Source organism: Typopeltis vanoorti, chromosome 9 (assembly GCF_054136105.1).
Source record: "Typopeltis vanoorti isolate ZY-2024b chromosome 9, IOZ_Tvanoo_1.0, whole genome shotgun sequence".
Taxonomy (NCBI): Eukaryota; Metazoa; Arthropoda; class Arachnida; order Uropygi; family Thelyphonidae; genus Typopeltis; species Typopeltis vanoorti.
This window is the reverse complement of record NC_143557.1, coordinates 73,125,605-73,145,197: the sequence shown is the minus strand read 5'-3', so window position 1 is coordinate 73,145,197 and position 19,593 is coordinate 73,125,605. Positions and strand designations below refer to the sequence as shown.

At 35.3% G+C, this 19,593-nt stretch overlaps 1 protein-coding gene across 4 annotated transcripts in view; it reads right to left on the bottom strand.

The window, feature by feature from the left end:
- Positions 1-19,593, bottom strand: part of nbs (nibrin) — a 285,502-nt gene that overhangs the window by 76,974 nt on the left and 188,935 nt on the right. For all 4 annotated transcript variants that reach the window (XM_090397995.1, XM_090397996.1, XM_090397997.1 and 1 more), the window contains one exon: positions 6,655-6,816. In XM_090397995.1, the coding sequence (XP_090254121.1) occupies positions 6,655-6,816 (162 nt within the window). The remainder of the gene's footprint in view (positions 1-6,654; positions 6,817-19,593) is intronic.

Below are 19,593 nucleotides of genomic sequence, written 5' to 3'. Positions count from 1 at the left end.
TGTCAACTGTGTTTTGAATGGAGAACCTGTGGAAGTAAACCATTTCACCTTCTTAGGCACAATTTTTAGTGAAGATTGTAAATGAAATATGGAAATAGACAACAGAATCAATAAAGCTGTTATGGTAGGAAGTCAATTGAATCAATTCATATGGAATAAGAGAGAAATTAGTCTGAACACTAAATTAGTTGTATACAAGACAGTGTTCAAACTAGTTTTAACTTATGGATCTGAGAGCTGGGTTAGAAGTAAAACACTTGACAAAGACTAGAAACCGCAGATATGAGAATCCCGAGAAAGATTAGAGGTGTGAACAGATGGCATCAATGGCAAAATCATATTAAAAACGAGGATATTAGAAAAGAGCTTGACAGTGTCAGCATCCAGGAATGCGTTAGCAGAGCTAATATCATGTGGTATGGTCATTTAAACAGAATGGGTGAGGAAAGATTAGCAAAACAAGTGTTCTCTGCCAGGTTGGCAGGAAAACAACCCAAAGAAGACCAAGATATATCTGGATTGATACGGTACAAAGTGCCTTAGACGATAGAAATATAAGATCTGATAATATTGGAGTCTTGACGAGTAACAGACTGATCTGGAGGAAAATTGTTGATAGGAAGTTAGTAATTAAGTAAATTTTTCATGTAGTACTATCGTATCCTGTACACCCCTTGAGAGTACATGTCAAGAATTTGATGATGATGATGAGATTTAATGAAAATAAGACTAGGATTGTCAATGCAGATTTAGAATGGAACTGAAGAGAGGAGAAGGTATGAGCATCTTTCAAAAAAGTTGATCTACCAGTTAGTTTAGAGATAGCTGATTAGGCCATATAATCCACATGGGTTTCCATGAGGCAATGATAGTCAAGGGCCCTTTCTCCATATCATTTGAAGCTCTTTAATCTTCTTTTCTCAATCTCTGTGACATGCCACAATATACGGAGATGTTGTAGACACTGCTTTTAACCATTCTGACTGATTTGATTTGAGCTAGTGCTTCACAGTTGTTTACATCTACAGTACATTTCTTAAAATATATCTTAAATTTATGCTTGAAGTGCTTCTTTTGCTCTTCTCCTGTTTATTATTATTATTATCCTACGACCCCCATAGAGTCATCTAGGATGTCCCCTTTGTCATACACACAAGCTCATCATACCATGCCTTAAACATCTTCAAATTCTCTGTAGACACTGTGCTCTCAAGCAGTGCATTCCAATCATTCACAACTCTGCATGCAAAAACCCTGAGCTTCCAGAGATAATCTCTTCTTCTACCTCAATCTCCTACCATTTTATGAAAAACCTCTTAAATTTAATCCTGTAACAACCCCTTACCATCTCTATCATATTACCCCTCCCTCCTGCTATTCACCAGAATCTGTTTTCTGACTCTTCTTAAGTTCAAAGAAGATCTGTTTTGGGAAACAAATATTTGGCATATGGTATATAACTAGTGGGAATTAATACTATCAAATAATTAAAATTCATATTTGTAGATTTAGGGACTCAAAAACACACGTGTTGAACAGATTATTTTATTAATTACAAATAAAATAAAACTTGACATTTCGACCTCTATATCGAGGTCATCATCGGAAGAATACAACTGTATGCAGAACCAAGCTACATGCTCATGCTTTCTATACCAGTAAACTAAATCTACGTAGTTAATAAATCTTTTTTCTAGCCTGACCTCTAGTGATAGAAAAGAAAAACAAATGGAAAAAAAAATAAATAAATAAATAAAATAATAATAATATATATATATATAAAAAAAAAAAAAAAAAAAATATATATACAGGGTGTTCGGGATAAATTTGACAGTTTCGTAAGGAAAAAGAAAATCTTGTTTGTATCTATTAAATTTAATGAATTGACAAAAAAACATTACAGGCAGAGTTAATTACAATACTATCAACAAGATTTACTCAAAATAACCACCATTAGCATCGATCACAGCTTCAATTCTGCTTCGGAACCTCGAACAAGCTGATGCTACAGTCTCCCTGGGAAGGACCGCAAAAACTGTTTTAATTTTATCCATTAACTGGGCTTTTGTATTACTGGAAGTGCGATTGGTGTCTTTTTCAACTGCGCCCCATACAAAATAATCCATGGGGTTAAGGTCTGGGGAGTTTGGAGGCCAAACATTTGGACTGGTGAAGTCGTAGAAATTTTCAGACAACCATTTTTGACTTTTCCCAGAGGTGTGGCAAGGGGCCGAATCCTGCTGCCATACATACGGCCTACCATTGGCTACCCTTGTTATCCAGGGCTTGACTACAGTTAGCAACTCCACGAACAAAGCCCGAATTCCAATGCCAGGGTTCTTCAACACCTGTTCCTGCAGATTTGCGAGGAATTCTGCTGTACGAACACAATCAGATCGTCTGCTAGGGATCTTTCTTCTTGCTACATCCTCGTAGTCACATTGCAAGTCTCTAGTTCATGCCTGATTGTTTTTACTGTATTCAGGGAGCATTGGGCAGCAGTCGTAATATCCTTATTTTGATGGCGGGCACGAATCATCATGATACAAGTTATTCTCTTCCATGATTCAGGTGGGTTCCAGCTATCCATCCTTTCTGACATCTTGTATATGAATCAAGAAGGGTCCAAACTTTTAAATGAAGAGAAGTGTGTGTTAATACATGTAACTTACGGAAAAATATAATTAATTATAAATATGTCAAATTTATCCCGAACACCCTGTATATATATATATATATATATTATAAATAGATAAATGCAACTACAATAAACTGTTAGAGTCCTCCTGTATTAATATTCTGGATAGTTACAAAATGATTTCTTTCAGTTGCTATTGAATGTTCTAAACACTTCACCAAGTCACCAGGTTGTCTTCTTGTAGTGGGAATTTTTCTAATGCTAGTTTAGGATGTTATATAGGTTGTAGATGGGTCCTCCACATTCTTGAAATGGTGAGGCAATCATTTTTGTTGAGATTTGGGTTGTGTTTGAGCATTTCACAAGACTCTTTAAATTTTCTCTCAAACCAGGTTTTGGTGCGGTGTAGGGACTTGGTATTTTTCCAGTCAATTCTATGGTATGTTTGGAGTGCATGGTCAGAAAGGCCTGTTTTACCGAAGTGGAGGTATTTAATGTGTCGTTTGTGTTCGTCTTGTCTGATTGGGATAGTTCGCCCTGTTTCCCCTATGTACGGTATGTTACATGTGCAGTGTATTTTGTATACCCCTGGGTGTGGAAGAGGATCTTTAGAGGAACTGAGTAGGTGTCTTAGCTTATTTGGGGGTTTAAAGGTGGTTTTAATGTTGTATTTGCGAAGTGTTCTGTCTATTTTTTCAGAAATGCCTCTAACATAAGGAATGGCAATAGCATTCTTGAAATCTTTTTTGTTCTTACTGGTGTCTTTATGGAGGATCTTGTGAATAGTTTTTTTATTGTATCCATTTTTGATAAATGTTTGGTTGATGATTTTGTATTCTTGGTTTAGAGCCTGTTCATTTGAACAGATAGTTAGGGCTCTGTGTTTAATGGTGCTTATGACACCTAATTTTTGTGTTAGGTGGTGGTAAAAATTTTTGTGTATGTATTGGCCTGTGTGTGTAGGTTTGCGGTAAACTGAGAAGGAGAGACAGCCAGAGGGAAGACGTGTGACAAGTGTGTCTAGGAAAGGTAGAGAGTCGTTTTTTTTTCCATTTCAATGGTGAATTGGATACGTTTGTCTTGTTTGTTTAGGTGGCTAAGGAATGTATTTAGAGCTTCGCGGCCGTGGGGCCAAATGGCGAAAATATCGTCGACGTATCTGAGCCAGATTTTGGGCTTTAGACATGCTGTCTCTAGAGCCCGTTGCTCAAAGTCTTCCATATAAAAGTTAGCTATTGGGGGAGAAAGTGGTGAGCCCATGGCTGTACCTTCTTTTTGAAGGTAAAAATTGTTTTGCCATACGAAATATCCGGAGCGGAGTACGTGGGCAAAAAGGGCCATGATGTCATGTGGGAATATGTTCTGTAGGAGCAAGATCGTGTCATTGATTGGGACATTTGTGAAAAGGGAAGTTATGTCAAAGCTGACTAATAAATCTTGGTCGGTGAGTGTAATGTTTTTGATTTTACTGATGAAATGTTGTGTATTTTTTATGTAGGAAGGGGACTGACCTACCAATTCCTTGAGTGTGGCAGCTAATTTTTTTGCTAAGTGATAATTTGGGCTGTCAATTCCTTCAACGATTGGGCGAAGTGGTGTGCCAGATTTGTGTATTTTTGGCAGGCCATAAATTCTGGGCGCACGGGCATACTGAGGTATTAATTTTTTTGTCGTTTCTTCGGGCCATGTGTGGACGAATTTGTTTAATTCAGTTGTTTTCTTTTTGTTACGATACTAAATTTTAACAAAAAACTAAACACCAACATAAACAAAACCGAAAATCTAGCCCTTAAATCCTTAAAAAATAACCAGGATATTATAATAACGAAAGCCGATAAAGGCAATTCCACCGTCCTGTTAGACCGTACGACATACATAGAAAAAATGAACCAGTTAATATCGGACCATAACACCTACCAAAAGGTTAACTACAACCCCACAAAACGTAACAAAAAAGAAAACAACTGAATTAATCAAATTCGTCCACACATGGCCCGAAGAAACGACAAAAAAATTAATACCTCAGTATGCCCGTGCGCCCAGAATTTATGGCCTGCCAAAAATACACAAATCTGGCACACCACTTCGCCCAATCGTTGAAGGAATTGACAGCCCAAATTATCACTTAGCAAAAAAATTAGCTGCCACACTCAAGGAATTGGTAGGTCAGTCCCCTTCCTACATAAAAAACAACATTTCATCAGTAAAATCAAAAACATTACACTCACCGACCAAGATTTATTAGTCAGCTTTGACATAACTTCCCTTTTCACAAATGTCCCAATCAATGACACGATCTTGCTCCTACAGAACATATTCCCACATGACATCATGGCCCTTTTTGCCCACGTACTCCGCTCCGGATATTTCGTATGGCAAAACAATTTTTACCTTCAAAAAGAAGGTACAGCCATGGGCTCACCACTTTCTCCCCCAATAGCTAACTTTTATATGGAAGACTTTGAGCAACGGGCTCTAGAGACAGCATGTCTAAAGCCCAAAATCTGGCTCAGATACGTCGACGATATTTTCGCCATTTGGCCCCACGGCCGCGAAGCTCTAAATACATTCCTTAGCCACCTAAACAAACAAGACAAACGTATCCAATTCACCATTGAAATGGAAAAAAACGACTCTCTACCTTTCCTAGACACACTTGTCACACGTCTTCCCTCTGGCTGTCTCTCCTTCTCAGTTTACCGCAAACCTACACACACAGGCCAATACATACACAAAAATTCTTACCACCACCCAACACAAAAATTAGGTGTCATAAGCACCATTAAACACAGAGCCCTAACTATCTGTTCAAATGAACAGGCTCTAAACCAAGAATACAAAATCATCAACCAAACATTTATCAAAAATGGATACAATAAAAAAACTATTCACAAGATCCTCCATAAAGACACCAGTAAGAACAAAAAAGATTTCAAGAATGCTATTGCCATTCCTTATGTTAGAGGCATTTCTGAAAAAATAGACAGAACACTTCGCAAATACAACATTAAAACCACCTTTAAACCCCCAAATAAGCTAAGACACCTACTCAGTTCCTCTAAAGATCCTCTTCCACACCTAGCACACCCAGGGGTATACAAAATACACTGCACATGTAACATACCATACATAGGGGAAACAGGGCGAACTATCCCAATCAGACAAGACGAACACAAACGACACATTAAATACCTCCACTTCGGTAAAACAGGCCTTTCTGACCATGCACTCCAAACATACCATAGAATTGACTGGAAAAATACCAAGTCCCTACACCGCACCAAAACCTGGTTTGAGAGAAAATTTAAAGAGTCTTGTGAAATGCTCAAACACAACCCAAATCTCAACAAAAATGATGGCGTCACCATTTCAAGAATGTGGAGGACCCATCTACAACCTATATAACATCCTAAACTAGCATTAGAAAAATTCCCACTACAAGAAGACAACCTGGTGACTTGGTGAAGTGTTTAGAACATTCAATAGCAACTGAAAGAAATCATTTTGTAACTATCCAGAATATTAATACAGGAGGACTCTAACAGTTTATTGTAGTTGCATTTATCTATTTATAATATATATATATATATATATATATATATATATATTTTTTTTTTTTTTTTTATATATATATATATTATTATTATTTTATTTATTTATTTATTTTTTTTTTCCATTTGTTTTTCTTTTCTATCACTAGAGGTCAGGCTAGAAAAAAGATTTATTAACTACGTAGATTTAGTTTACTGGTATAGAAAGCATGAGCATGTAGCTTGGTTCTGCATACAGTTGTATTCTTCCGATGATGACCTCGATATAGAGGTCGAAATGTCAAGTTTTATTTTATTTGTAATTAATAAAATAATCTGTTCAACACGTGTGTTTTTGAGTCCCTAAATCTACAAATATGAGTACTGATCACCGTGTAACCCTAAAAGAAAGAAATAATTAAAATGATTGAAAATTCATATAATGAACTTCATTTTAAAATTATATCTCATTGGAATTATCAATACCTTTTTAAATTTTTTAAAATTCTTCACTTGCAGTGCAGTATCTCCGCTTTCATAGTCTGGCATAATTATTTTTCGTTTTTGGCAGACAAGAGATGCAAATTCAATTTTTATCAATCTGGAGGGTATATGTACATCATCCTGTACACTACTTATGTTAAACTCCTGGAAGAGGTCAGTTAGTGATAACTATACTTGAACAAAAATAATGTAAAACTGCTAAATAAATCTAACTTGAAATATTTTGAAAATAACAGCAAAATGATATATGCAGTGCAGTATCTCCGCTTTCATAGTCTGGCATAATTATTTTTCGTTTTTGGCAGACAAGAGATGCAAATTCAATTTTTATCAATCTGGAGGGTATATGTACATCATCCTGTACACTACTTGTGTTAAACTCCTGGAAGAGGTCAGTTAGTGATAACTATACTTGAACAAAAATAATGTAAAACTGCTAAATAAATCTAACTTGAAATATTTTGAAAATAACAGCAAAATGTATGTGAGGTTCCTGATCACACATACAGGGTGTTCGGGATAAATTTGACATATTTATAATTAATTATATTTTTCCGTAAGTTACATGTATTAACACACACTTCTCTTCATTTAAAAGTTTGGACCCTTCTTCATTCATATACAAGATGTCAGAAAGGATGGATAGCTGGAACCCACCTGAATCATGGAAGAGAATAACTTGTATCATGATGATTCGTGCCTGCCATCAAAATAAGGATATTACGACTGCTGCCCAATGCTCCCTGAATACAGTAAAAACAATCAGGCATGAACTAGAGACTTGCAATGGTGACTACGAGGATGTAGCAAGAAGAAAGATCCCTAGCAGACGATCTGATTGCGTTCGTACAGCAGAATTCCTCGCAAATCTGCAGGAACAGGTGTTGAAGAACCCTGGCATTGGAATTCGGGCTTTGTTCGTGGAGTTGCTAACTGTAGTCAAGCCCTGGATAACAAGGGTAGCCAATGGTAGGCCGTATGTATGGCAGCAGGATTCGGCCCCTTGCCACACCTCTGGGAAAAGTCAAAAATGGTTGTCTGAAAATTTCTACGACTTCACCAGTCCAAATGTTTGGCCTCCAAACTCCCCAGACCTTAACCCCATGGATTATTTTGTATGGGGCGCAGTTGAAAAAGACACCAATCGCACTTCCAGTAATACAAAAGCCCAGTTAATGGATAAAATTAAAACAGTTTTTGCGGCCCTTCCCAGGGAGACTGTAGCATCAGCTTGTTCGAGGTTCCGAAGCAGAATTGAAGCTGTGATCGATGCTAATGGTGGTTATTTTGAGTAAATCTTGTTGATAGTATTGTAATTAACTCTGCCTGTAATGTTTTTTTGTCAATTCATTAAATTTAATAGATACAAAGAAGATTTTCTTTTTCCTTACGAAACTGTCAAATTTATCCCGAACACCCTGTATATGCTAAAATTTTTTCAAACATGAAAATTATCATTATGTATTATTTTTATCTGTAATATATAAAATGTTCTACTCTTTTTACATGCATATCCTGCATGTAAAAAGAGAAAATGCAACCAAAGTTTGCATGGAGTCTCCTTTTGTTTAGAGTGACTATGTGATATGTCTACACTCATACTTTTGATTTCTCTTTTCTTCAAGGCAACCAATGAGCCATTCCACAGTGCCTACATTAAAACATACCAATCTAAATTTATTGATTCACTTTTACCTGAATAGCAGAAACTGTGTTCAAACAGGGTGCTGTGTTACTTTTAACATTTAATGAGTAATTATATCTGCTAATTGCAACTTTAGCAGTTATGTCATAGAGAAATCTTTCTCTCACAAATACACATTATTCCTTAATTACATGTTCAATAATGTAAAAAATGTCAGGCTACATAGTTTATAAAGCAAAGGCTGAAATTGAATTTGCCTGTATCATTATTCACATTTCACATTAAAACACAGAATTTCTCAAGAGCAAACCACATTTGACCACATTACACAATAACATTCCATGAAGAACTATTACTCACAATGGTTATTAGCATGATCAGTTAATATCCTACAAACTTATATGAAGTCTTCTTAATTCTCCAGTACTCTGCGTTATGATGATCTGCTCATATGATACTTTTCAATTATGACATTTATACGATGCTGCATTTACTCACATGATACTGCCTTGAATCAACAGATGCACCATATTCATGAGCTAAGTTTATTTATGACATCGTTCCTTGCCACATCTCTCTCTCTGTGTTTAGGTGTTTTGCTGTGAATTACAAATGGTTTATAATTATTAGTTTATTTTATTGTTGTTAATAATGGCATATATAATTCAAATTAAGGATGCCGTTGCTTCCACTGAACACCGAAAAGAAGAAGGCGCATAAACCTATTACCATTACAAGGTTAAAATTATTGTTTAGTGATGCTGGTATATCAAACATTGAGATAGGCCACAGGCTGATAAAAACCAAAAAAAAAAAATTTCTAAGTGAAGTGAAAAGTGTTACACTAGTTAATAGTACACTTATCCATATACACAACAATCTTATTGATGACATGAAAAAAAAAAAAAATTAATGGTGTAGATTGATGACAAAACGGGTTGGCATGCTCCCTTAACCTAAGCTATTCAGAATAACATTTTTATTTGTGAAAATTATTCTGAAGTTTTCGTTTGTTTTATTTACATTCTTTATGGATATATGACTATTTAAAAACATTATTAAACATTACATGCATCTAAAGTAGGGGGAAAAGCACTGACTTGCCATACAACTGTGGTCTGGAACCTGACATGCCATGTGACCAGGGCATGCCTGTACTTTTTTTCTTCTAGGTTTCTTTCAATACTTAATGCTTTGACTAGTTCAAAATGACTTTTTTTTGGACACATTTTTATGCAAAAATAGATATTTTTAGGTACATCTAAGAATCTAAAAAAATCCTTCTAATATATAATATTATCCAGGAAAGATATCAATGTAAATGTTATAGAAAGTGCAGAAGTGAATATGAAATGTGAAATGTGAATAATGATACAGGCAAATTCAATGCTGATCAGAAAAATAATGAATTACTACTCTTAAAGAACAGACTTCAGGTTCTGTAGGTTCCAAAAGGATTTTAAGGGATTAAACAAATTGAATATCTGCTCTTAAATTTTTCAAGGAATACTAGCATAAGATTTCTGGTATGAAATATAAATTTCATTTAATTCGCTTGTTACCTATCTTGCATCTATGTTTGGAATTTATAAAAGCTAAGCTCCCACCACCACAAGGGTATTCATATCAATTGTAGTTGCTTTCTGCACTTTCTCTGATATATACCAATATTTTTTTCTAAGCTACTCTAAATGCAGATACCTGAATGAAAGGCTGTCTAACTACAGAACTCACCAAACTAGCAGATTAAATGACCAAGGATAGGCACTTTCATTATAAAAGAGTGTCATATTTAAATAATTTATCTTCTTGCAATTTCATAAAACCATTTTTATTTATATAACTTAGTTATATATACAAATATATATCAATTCCACCTAGAATATTGCAACCTAATAGCACATTAGTGTTAAGTGCAGACATATCAGTCAGGGTCATTATGGATATTATCTGGATATGTGAAATGCATGGTCAAGGTGCAGACAAATGGAGAAGACAAATTAGTAACTAGGTAATAGGCAACTCCATAAAAAATAATGAATCATTTTCTTTCATGAAGATAATCAACATGGAAAACTGCAAAACAACAATCTGCTAAACTTCAGTAGTTGATTCTTGAGTGATTTTAAGGAGCTGCAACCAACAATGCAAATATGGAAACAATATTTTTTTGCTTACTCCCATGGTTTTTAACCATAGGAGTAAGCACAAATTATTCAATATTCAAATAATGGTGACTTATTTATTCAACACAATTCTTTCTTCAACTCAACATTAATTCAATGAAACTTCCAACAATCATTTTAAAGCATATTAAATATTTTTGACTTTAATTTTTATGTAACAAATATCCAAATTTAACTATAAGATACTTTTTTTGGAATGGTTAATACTATTAACAGAAGAATTAAGTACTATTTTAGTATTAGTGTTTCTCAGTTAATGAAGAAAAAGGGTGCTTAAGGGACAAAGCTATATAACTGAGAGGAGACTTCCACATAGCCTTCAAAGGAATGCGGAGAACAGACCAGGGCTTCTGACCTAATGTCCAATCCTCACCTTCTCGTGGTGTACCCCTGTTAGGTATCTACCTGGATAATGAACAGACAAGGATGGGCTGGCAATTTAGGATTTAGCCGACTAAATTGCATTCTTATTGGCTTAAACCAAAATTTAAAATGATGGTATGCCATGACAGAATTTCATGCCAGCTGGGATGTCGCCCGGTTAAACAAGGCCCCATTGTTTTCGCCAGGAAATGAGGACAAACAGCGAAAAGTCATCTACTGGAACAAATCCTAAAACGTACCTCAACTCAACATCACCAGAGCTCAAGATCGGTACTATCAGCATAAGAAGCCTGAATGGCAAAGAAATGGAGCTAGCTGAGGAATTGGATAAGTACCAGATCGACATAATAGGGGTGACCGAAACAAAAAAAGGCAAAAACTGGTGAGATCTTTCTCAGCAATAAATACAAAATGTTATATTCAGGCAATGACAATCAAGGAAAAGGAGTTGCCATAATATTTAACACTAAATATGAGGCTAATCTTCTTGAATGGCAGGTAGTCTCAAGTAGAGTGATGTGGACAAATATGAGAATGGGGAACTGGACAATGAGACTTATTTGTGCCTATGGTCCCACAGAAGGTTCTACTAAGGTAGAAGTGGAGGAATTTTTTGAGGCTTTAGAAAAAGCAACTGACACAATGAAAAATGAAAAGTTGGTCCTTGTTGGGGATCTAAATAGCAGAGTAGGGAATGATTGTGAGACATACAAAAATATTTTGGGAAAATTTGGAGAAAAGAGCAAAGCTAATAATAATGGCAAATATCTGTTGGATTTCTGCTCAGGACATGGACTGGTTATTACTAACACAATGTTCCAACATAAAAATGTGCACAAATTCACATGGAGAGAAGAGGCAAGGATTAAGAAAAGTCTCATTCATTGACTATGTTATTGTTGATAGTGATGTTTTTCCACTGGTGCAGGACACCAAAGTGTACAGTGGATTTGAAATTGGAAGTGATCACAATTTAGTCTGGAGCAGGATGAAATTGAATTTCATATTGAAAAGAACATCTAATAAATTTTTAAAGAGAATAAAAGTTGAGCAGCTCTCAGATGTGAACTGTAGACTAAAATACACAAATATTATTCAAGAAAAAATGAAAGCGTTTGAGAGCATTAACCAAACTTTGGAGATTCAGTGGTCAGTCCTAAAGAAAACACTGATTAAGCCGGAGAGGCATATGGTGAGGTTGTCAGCAAGAATAGAAAAATCAAAACTCCATGGTGGACAAAAGTTCCTGGCAAATAAGTCAGTTTGTACTCTTAGAGAATACAGAGGCAAATGTCAAAAAGCTAAACACTGTGTAAAACTGGCTAAACAAAAGTCATGGGAGGACTTTGGCAAGAACATAGAAAATAAATATCAAGAAGGTAGCAAGATATTCTGGAGGTTGTTGAAGAAGCATAGAAATGGAGGAAAGAGTGCTGTAAAAGGAATTAGAGATGATAAAGGTGACATGAAAAAGAGGAGAAAAAGATATCCTTGAAGTATGGAGTAATTACTTTGTAAAACTGCTAAATGAAACAAGCAGTGATGACAGCACAGTGGTAAAAAACACTAACCAGGCATGCAGTCAGGAATACATATCCATACTTGAAGTAGCAAAAACCATCAAAAGCCTGAAATGTGGAAAGGCAGCAAGAGTAGATGATATTCGACCAGAAATGCTCTCAAGTATGGAGGTATAAAAGTCGTACAGTGGCTGCACTGCACAGTTCAGAAGGCTGGACAGAGGGACGAATTCCAGATGATTGGAGTAGAGCTCTCATAGTACTCATACATAAAAAGGGAAATAAAACTGAATGTGAGAATTACAGTGGTATTTCCCTACTGAGTGTTATTGGTAAGATTTATGCAAGTATACTTGTCAGTTATTGTTTAACGTTGAGAATGATTGTAGAAAAAAAGCTTGGTGAAGAACAGAAAATACTCAGGTACAAAGATTATTTAATAGTATAATTTTCACCTGTGTGTCACAGGCATCTTCAGTACATTAAGCTCAAATTAAACAATAACTGACAATTCCAAAAAAGTGCCACCTAAGTAGCTGGTGTAAGATAACTAAAAAGGTCAATCTATCCCAATGGCTTTAACAGGCCTTTAAGGCCCACAACCTTCCAAGCATGCTTGGATTTCGTAACCGAAATACGAGGATAGAATGGTCACTCCTATGCCTCAAGGTATTCTTGGCTGTATCCCTGTGTGTTCACGGGCCGGTTTGCCTGCTTGTGGAATGAAAAACGCCAGATAAACTGGCGGAAAAACCCTACTGCCCGCGCCCAAGACCGGCTAACTTGGTTATGGCTGAGGAAGATCCTTCAGCACCTCACGTCTCCGACGGGAATCGAACCTAGGGCACTTCTTCCCCAGGCATATGGTTGCGAAGCGCAAAGCCACTAGGCTAACCGTGCGGACAAAAAGGTCAATACATTTCCTAAATTAAAAAAAAAAAAAAAAAAAAAAAAAAAAAAAAAAAAAATCAATACAATTAAAACTGTGAACGTTTTGTTTTATCAAAAGGACATGATTTTGCCGTTACGCCGAATAAGGTGCCATTTATGGATTTTTTTCATAACATAGACAGGGGTATTCGATCCTTATCCCAAAAAACAGCCAACAGATTACATTTTGAATGTGCACAAATTCTTTTTCATGCCAAGCCTCCTCATCCTAATCTTTCTTACTCTGAGTTTAAAGCATTGAAATCACTGAAGAATAACAATAATTTAATTATTACGAAAGCTGATAAGGGGAAGGCTGTAGTGATTCAAGATAGGAAGGAATATGAGAGAAAAATGTCTCTTTTACTTCGCGACGGTTCAACTTATAGGCCTCTTACATCGGATCCTACCCGGAGTCAATTGAAAAGACTTAATTCTCTTATAGATAATGTATCTACATGGAATGAAGATCAAAAGAAAAAACTTAAAACCTTCTTTGGTCATCCACCTAGATTGTATGGTCTTCCAAAAGTTCATAAACCAGGCATTCCGTTAAGACCAGTCGTAGATTGTATAGGTTGCCCCACTTACAAAATCTCAAAATTTTTATAAATTTACTCTCCTCTTCAACAAGAAGAACTGATACTTATATAAAAAATACTTTGGATTTCAAAAATAAAATTTCAGATCTTCATTTGGACGTTTCTGATATCATGATCAGTTTAGACGTTGTTTCTTTATTTACAAATGTGCCTCTTTCTGAAAGCAATGAATTACTACAACAGGAATTTCCTTCAGACATTGTAAACGTATTTGATTTTGTAATATATTCTGGTTATTTTTCCTTGAAAAATAAGTTGTATCAACAAATTGAAGGAACAGCAATGGGCAATCCTCTTACTCCTGCTATCTCCAATTTCTTTATGGAACATTTTGAACAACGTATCTTTGACAACATTTCTCCCAGACCTGCTCATTGGTTCAGATATGTCGATGATATTTGCTGTATGGAATGGCTCTTCAGATGAACTTCAACAATTTCTCACTAAGTTAAATGCATTTCATCCTAGGATTAAGTTTACCCTAGAAGTGGAATCAAATAAGCAGTTAGCCTTTTTAGATCTTCTAATTCTTTGCCAACCAGATGGTAACCTAAATTTCTCAGTTTATAGAAAGAAGACTCATACAGGCCATTATATCCATGCAGAATCTCATCACCATCCCAGTCAAAAGGCAGGAACTATTAAAACACTGGTTCATTCATCGGGCCCACCCCTTTTGTTCCTCAGACGATCTTTTACAGAAATAACTACAATATATAACTTCTTCCTTTCTATCTAATGGTTATAAGAATTGCTTCATTAAAAGAACTCTGAGTAGTTTTAATATGTCTTCCTCTTCAAACACAGAAGAAATAATGCGCATTACTATCCCTTATGTACAAGGCATCAGTGAACGTACAGCAAAAGCTTAAAACCACTGAATATTTTTGTTGCCTTTCGACCATTGAGAAAAATCTCCACCTTTCTCACTTCTCCTAAGGACAAGCTTCCACATCTTAATCATCCAGGTGTCTACCAAATTCCGTGCTCTTGTGGATTATCTTATTTCGGACAAACGGGAAGATCTGCCTCCATTCGGCTAGAAGAACACCAATCTTATATTGAATACTTTAAACCTGAAAAGTCTGGACTTGCAGAACATGCCATCTTCACTAGACACAGAGTTCATTGGAGAAAGACAAGAGTTCTTCACAAAAGTCAGTTTCTCATGGAACGCCTTTATAAAGAAACATGTGAAACTCTACTTCATTCTCCAAACTTAAACAGATCCGATGGCTTACGTCTATCCCCTTTATGGGAGATAGTACTTTACAAATCAGCTAATCTTTCCTAACTTTTATTTTTTTATTTTTAAAGGAAATTTATTGACCTTTTTAGTTATCTTACACCACCTACTAAGGTGGCGCTTTTTGGAATTGTCAGTTATTGTTTAATTTGAGCTTAATACTGAAGATGCCTGTGACACACAGGCAAAAATTATACTATTAAATAATCTTTATACGCGAGTTTTTTCCGTTATTAATTTTGTATCGATATGTCTACTCACGGTATACCTCTTTTAAAACTTATTGGTGAAGAACAAGCTGGATTCAAGCCAAATAGAGGCTGTCAGGATCGATTTTCAATTTACGACAAATAGTTGAGAAATGAAGAATATAACAAAGATCTGTATTTAAGTTCTGTATATCTGGAAAAGGCATATGACAAGGTGCCAAGAGAGAGGCTATTCCAAACGTTACAGTTATATGGTGTTAATGGGACATTATAGACTTTAAGACTATTACACCTTTTTTTTTTTTTTTTATATAATCTTTGTCAAGTAGCTTTATTTTATCCTCCTACATGTTTCGCCAATCTTTTTCTATTGGCATCCTCAGGGAATACAAACTAGTAAGCTAAAATGAAGGTTACAGACTAGGTTATAACTGATGGTTCTAATTCATACAAAAAATTGGTATTGTGCGTGACAATGTGCATGTCTCGTTAACGTGATTTATTCGTTATGGCTCATGACGTAATTGTTATGAAAGTTCATTTCTTTGATGTTTAATGAGCTGATAAAAGTTTTCCAAATTTCTGGTAAAATTAGACCTTGATTCTTGTTTAGGTTTTCAGTTTTACAGGTGACTGTAGCTGCTTCTTTAAAGGTTCTTGAATGGTAATTATCTTCTAGGTATGGCATAAGGCTCTTATCCAACTCAATGTGATGGTTAGTAGAGGCAAAGTGGCATGAAAGGCCTGAAATGTCTTGTCTGTTATTTCTGACATATCCTATGTGTTCTTTCTTTCTCGTTTCAAAGCTTCTAGAGGTCTGACCTACGTAACTAATACCACATGAGCAAGGTATATTATATACTCCAGAGTACTTGTAGAATGGGTGAGGATCTTTCGGGGATCTTAAAAATTTCCGAATAGTGTTGATTGGTTTGAATGCCACTTTGATCTTATGTGGTTTTAAAAGGTTAGCTAATTTTTTGGAAAGGTTGCTGACAAAAGGAATCGTAATTGTACTGATGTATTGGACGTCATCACGTTGTCGATGTGGTATATCAGTAAAGAGAATCTTGTTATAGAGTCTTTTTGGGTAACCATTTAAAGAAAGTTCTCTGGATATTGTGGTTAATTCCATTAGTAGGTCATCCTTGTCTGTCGTATACTATATAGCTCTTTTCTTGAGACTATGGATAATGCTAAGTTTCTGAGCTATGTGATGAGCTGAGTTGAAATGGAGGTTGAAAAGAGTTGAAAAGAGCTATACAGTATACGACAGACAAGGATGACCTACTAACGGAATTAACCACAATATCCAGAGAACTTTCTTTAAATGGTTACCCAAAAAAGACTCTATAACAAGATTCTCTTTACTGATATACCACATCGACAACGTGATGACGTCCAATACATCAGTACAATTACGATTCCTTTTGTCAGCAACCTTTCCAAAAAATTAGCTAACCTTTTAAAACCACATAAGATCAGAGTGGCATTCAAACCAATCAACACTATTCGGAAATTTTTAAGATCCCCGAAAGATCCTCACCCATTCTACAAGTACTCTGGAGTATATAATATACCTTGCTCATGTGGTATTAGTTACGTAGGTCAGACCTCTAGAAGCTTTGAAACGAGAAAGAAAGAACACATAGGATATGTCAGAAATAACAGACAAGACATTTCAGGCCTTTCATGCCACTTTGCCTCTACTAACCATCACATTGAGTGGGATAAGAGCTTTATGTCATACATAGAAGATAATACCATTCAAGAACCTTTAAAGAAGCAGCTACAGTCGCCCGTAAAACTGAAAACCTAAACAAGAATCAAGGTCTAATTTTACCAGAAATTTGGAAAACTTTTATCAGCTCATTAAACGCCAAAGAAATGAACTTTCATAACAATTACGTCATGAGCCATAACGAATAAATCACGTTAACGAGACACGCACATTGTCACGCACAATACCAATTTTTTGTATGAATTAGAACCATCAGTTATAACCTAGTCTATAATCTTCATTTTAGCTTACTAGTTTGTATTCCCTGAGGATGCCAATAGAAAAAGATTGGCGAAACATGTAGGAGGATAAAATAAAGCTACTTGACAAAGATTATATAAAAAAAAAGTGTAATAGTCTTATGAATAATTGTCAAGAAAAAATTCAACATAATACTTAGTCTTTATTTGAGTTGTAAGTCAGCAGTTAGAATTAAAGTACAGGAAGATGGTTTAATGTTAAATCTGGTGTGAGACAAGGATGTACATTATCCCATCTCTTATTCATTATCTATATGGATCACATTATGAAGCAAAGTGGTATTACACTTGATAACAAAATTGGAGGTGTTAATCTCAGCTCTTTGCTATATGCAGATGATGTTATACTTCTAAATAAATCTGCTGCAAGATTCCATGACTAAATTGAATAACTGTTGCAATAGATATGGTATGAATGTCAGCATTAAAAAGACAAAGACAATGAAAATAGGTAGAAACAGTGAAACTATCAACTGCATTGTGAATGGAGAACTTATAGAACAAGTAAAACATTTCAGATACTTAGGCACGATTTTTAGTGAAGATGGCAAGTTAAACATGGAAATAGACAATAGAATCAACAAAGCTGATATGGTAGGAAGTCAACTGAATAAATTAATATGGAATAAGAGAGAAATTAGCCAAAATAAAAAATTAGCTGTATACAAGACAGTGTTTTAACTTATGGATCTGAGAGCTGGGTTAGAAGTAAAACACTTGACCAAAGACTAGAGACTGCAGATATGAGAGTCCTGAGAAAGATTAGGGGCATGAACAGATGGCATCAATGGCAATATCATATTAAAAATGAGGATATTAGGAAAGAACTTGACATTGTCAGCATCCAGGAATGCGTTATTAGAGCTAATCTCAGGTGGTATGGTCACTTAAACAGAATGGGTAAGGAAAGATTAGCAAAACAAGTGTTCTCTGCCAGGTTGGCAGGAAAACGACCCAGAGGAAGACCAAGATATAGGTGGATTGATACAGTAAAAAGTGCCTTAGAAGATAGAAATATAAGACCTGATAATATTGGAGTCTTGACATTTAACAGACTGATTTGGAGGAAAATTGTAGATAGGAAGTTAGTAATGATGTAAATTTTTCATGAAATACTATCATATCCTGTACACCCCTTGAGGGTATATATCAGGAATTTGATGATGATGATCCTTTAAAAAACTTAATTTTTTATAATATGATATTCTACCTATTCTAGGTGGGATATCATATTATAATAAATATACTAATGTTATAATATACTAATATAATAAAGATACTAATTATATTTATCAGGGATATCATAATTTATCAATGAAAACATTAGCAATATTGAAATACAACAAAGTAGTAAATCAATCAACTGAAAAAATTATTAAAATCTATTAAAATATTGATGTACAATGAACAACTGTTTGGAGAGCGATAGAGAGAGCATATGAAAAGGCATATGACAACTACCACGCTCGTGGCAGAAAGAGTTGTGTAATATGTAGTTTGGGCGGATGAGGTACTGTTGAGGTTATCAGTTAAGGTTCTGATAGGAATAGTAGATCTGGTTTAGATGACTATAAGTGGTGGTGCGCATCGTTTATATTGCTGTTTAAGCCATGGATCTGGAATTTTTTTTTTTTTTTTTTTTTTTACGAATTAGTGTTTGTGGGTTGTTTTGGTTGGATTTCTGTTGTTTTTATGATTTTTTTTGGTTGGATTTTTATGGGTTTATTTGAACTATTTTTTGTGTGAGAATTTTTAAGATCTTGAGATTTTAAGAATTTTTAATTTTTAAGAGTAAAATCACATGGTATTACTCTTAAAACCATGTGATTAAAACAATTCGGTGAGGAAGAGATAAAGAGGAAGTGGGGCATGCAGTGAGAAGTGACAGAATTGCAAACATACTGCCCATACAGAAGGAACTAAGTCTCTTGTCCATATGTGATCTCGACAATTCACCCTGCAGCCATGGTATTTTGTCTCCCTCCAGTCACAAACTGGCAAAATACATAGTGTCAGGATTTGATACTAGCTGATCAGGAAGCCTCCAGATTCGTTACTAACTAGTTCAGTCCCATGTACTAACAAGTGGCCAGCCTGTGGAACCGTTTTACTGCTCAAATGGCAGAGTCCCTTACAGTGAGAATGATACGTCATTGAGG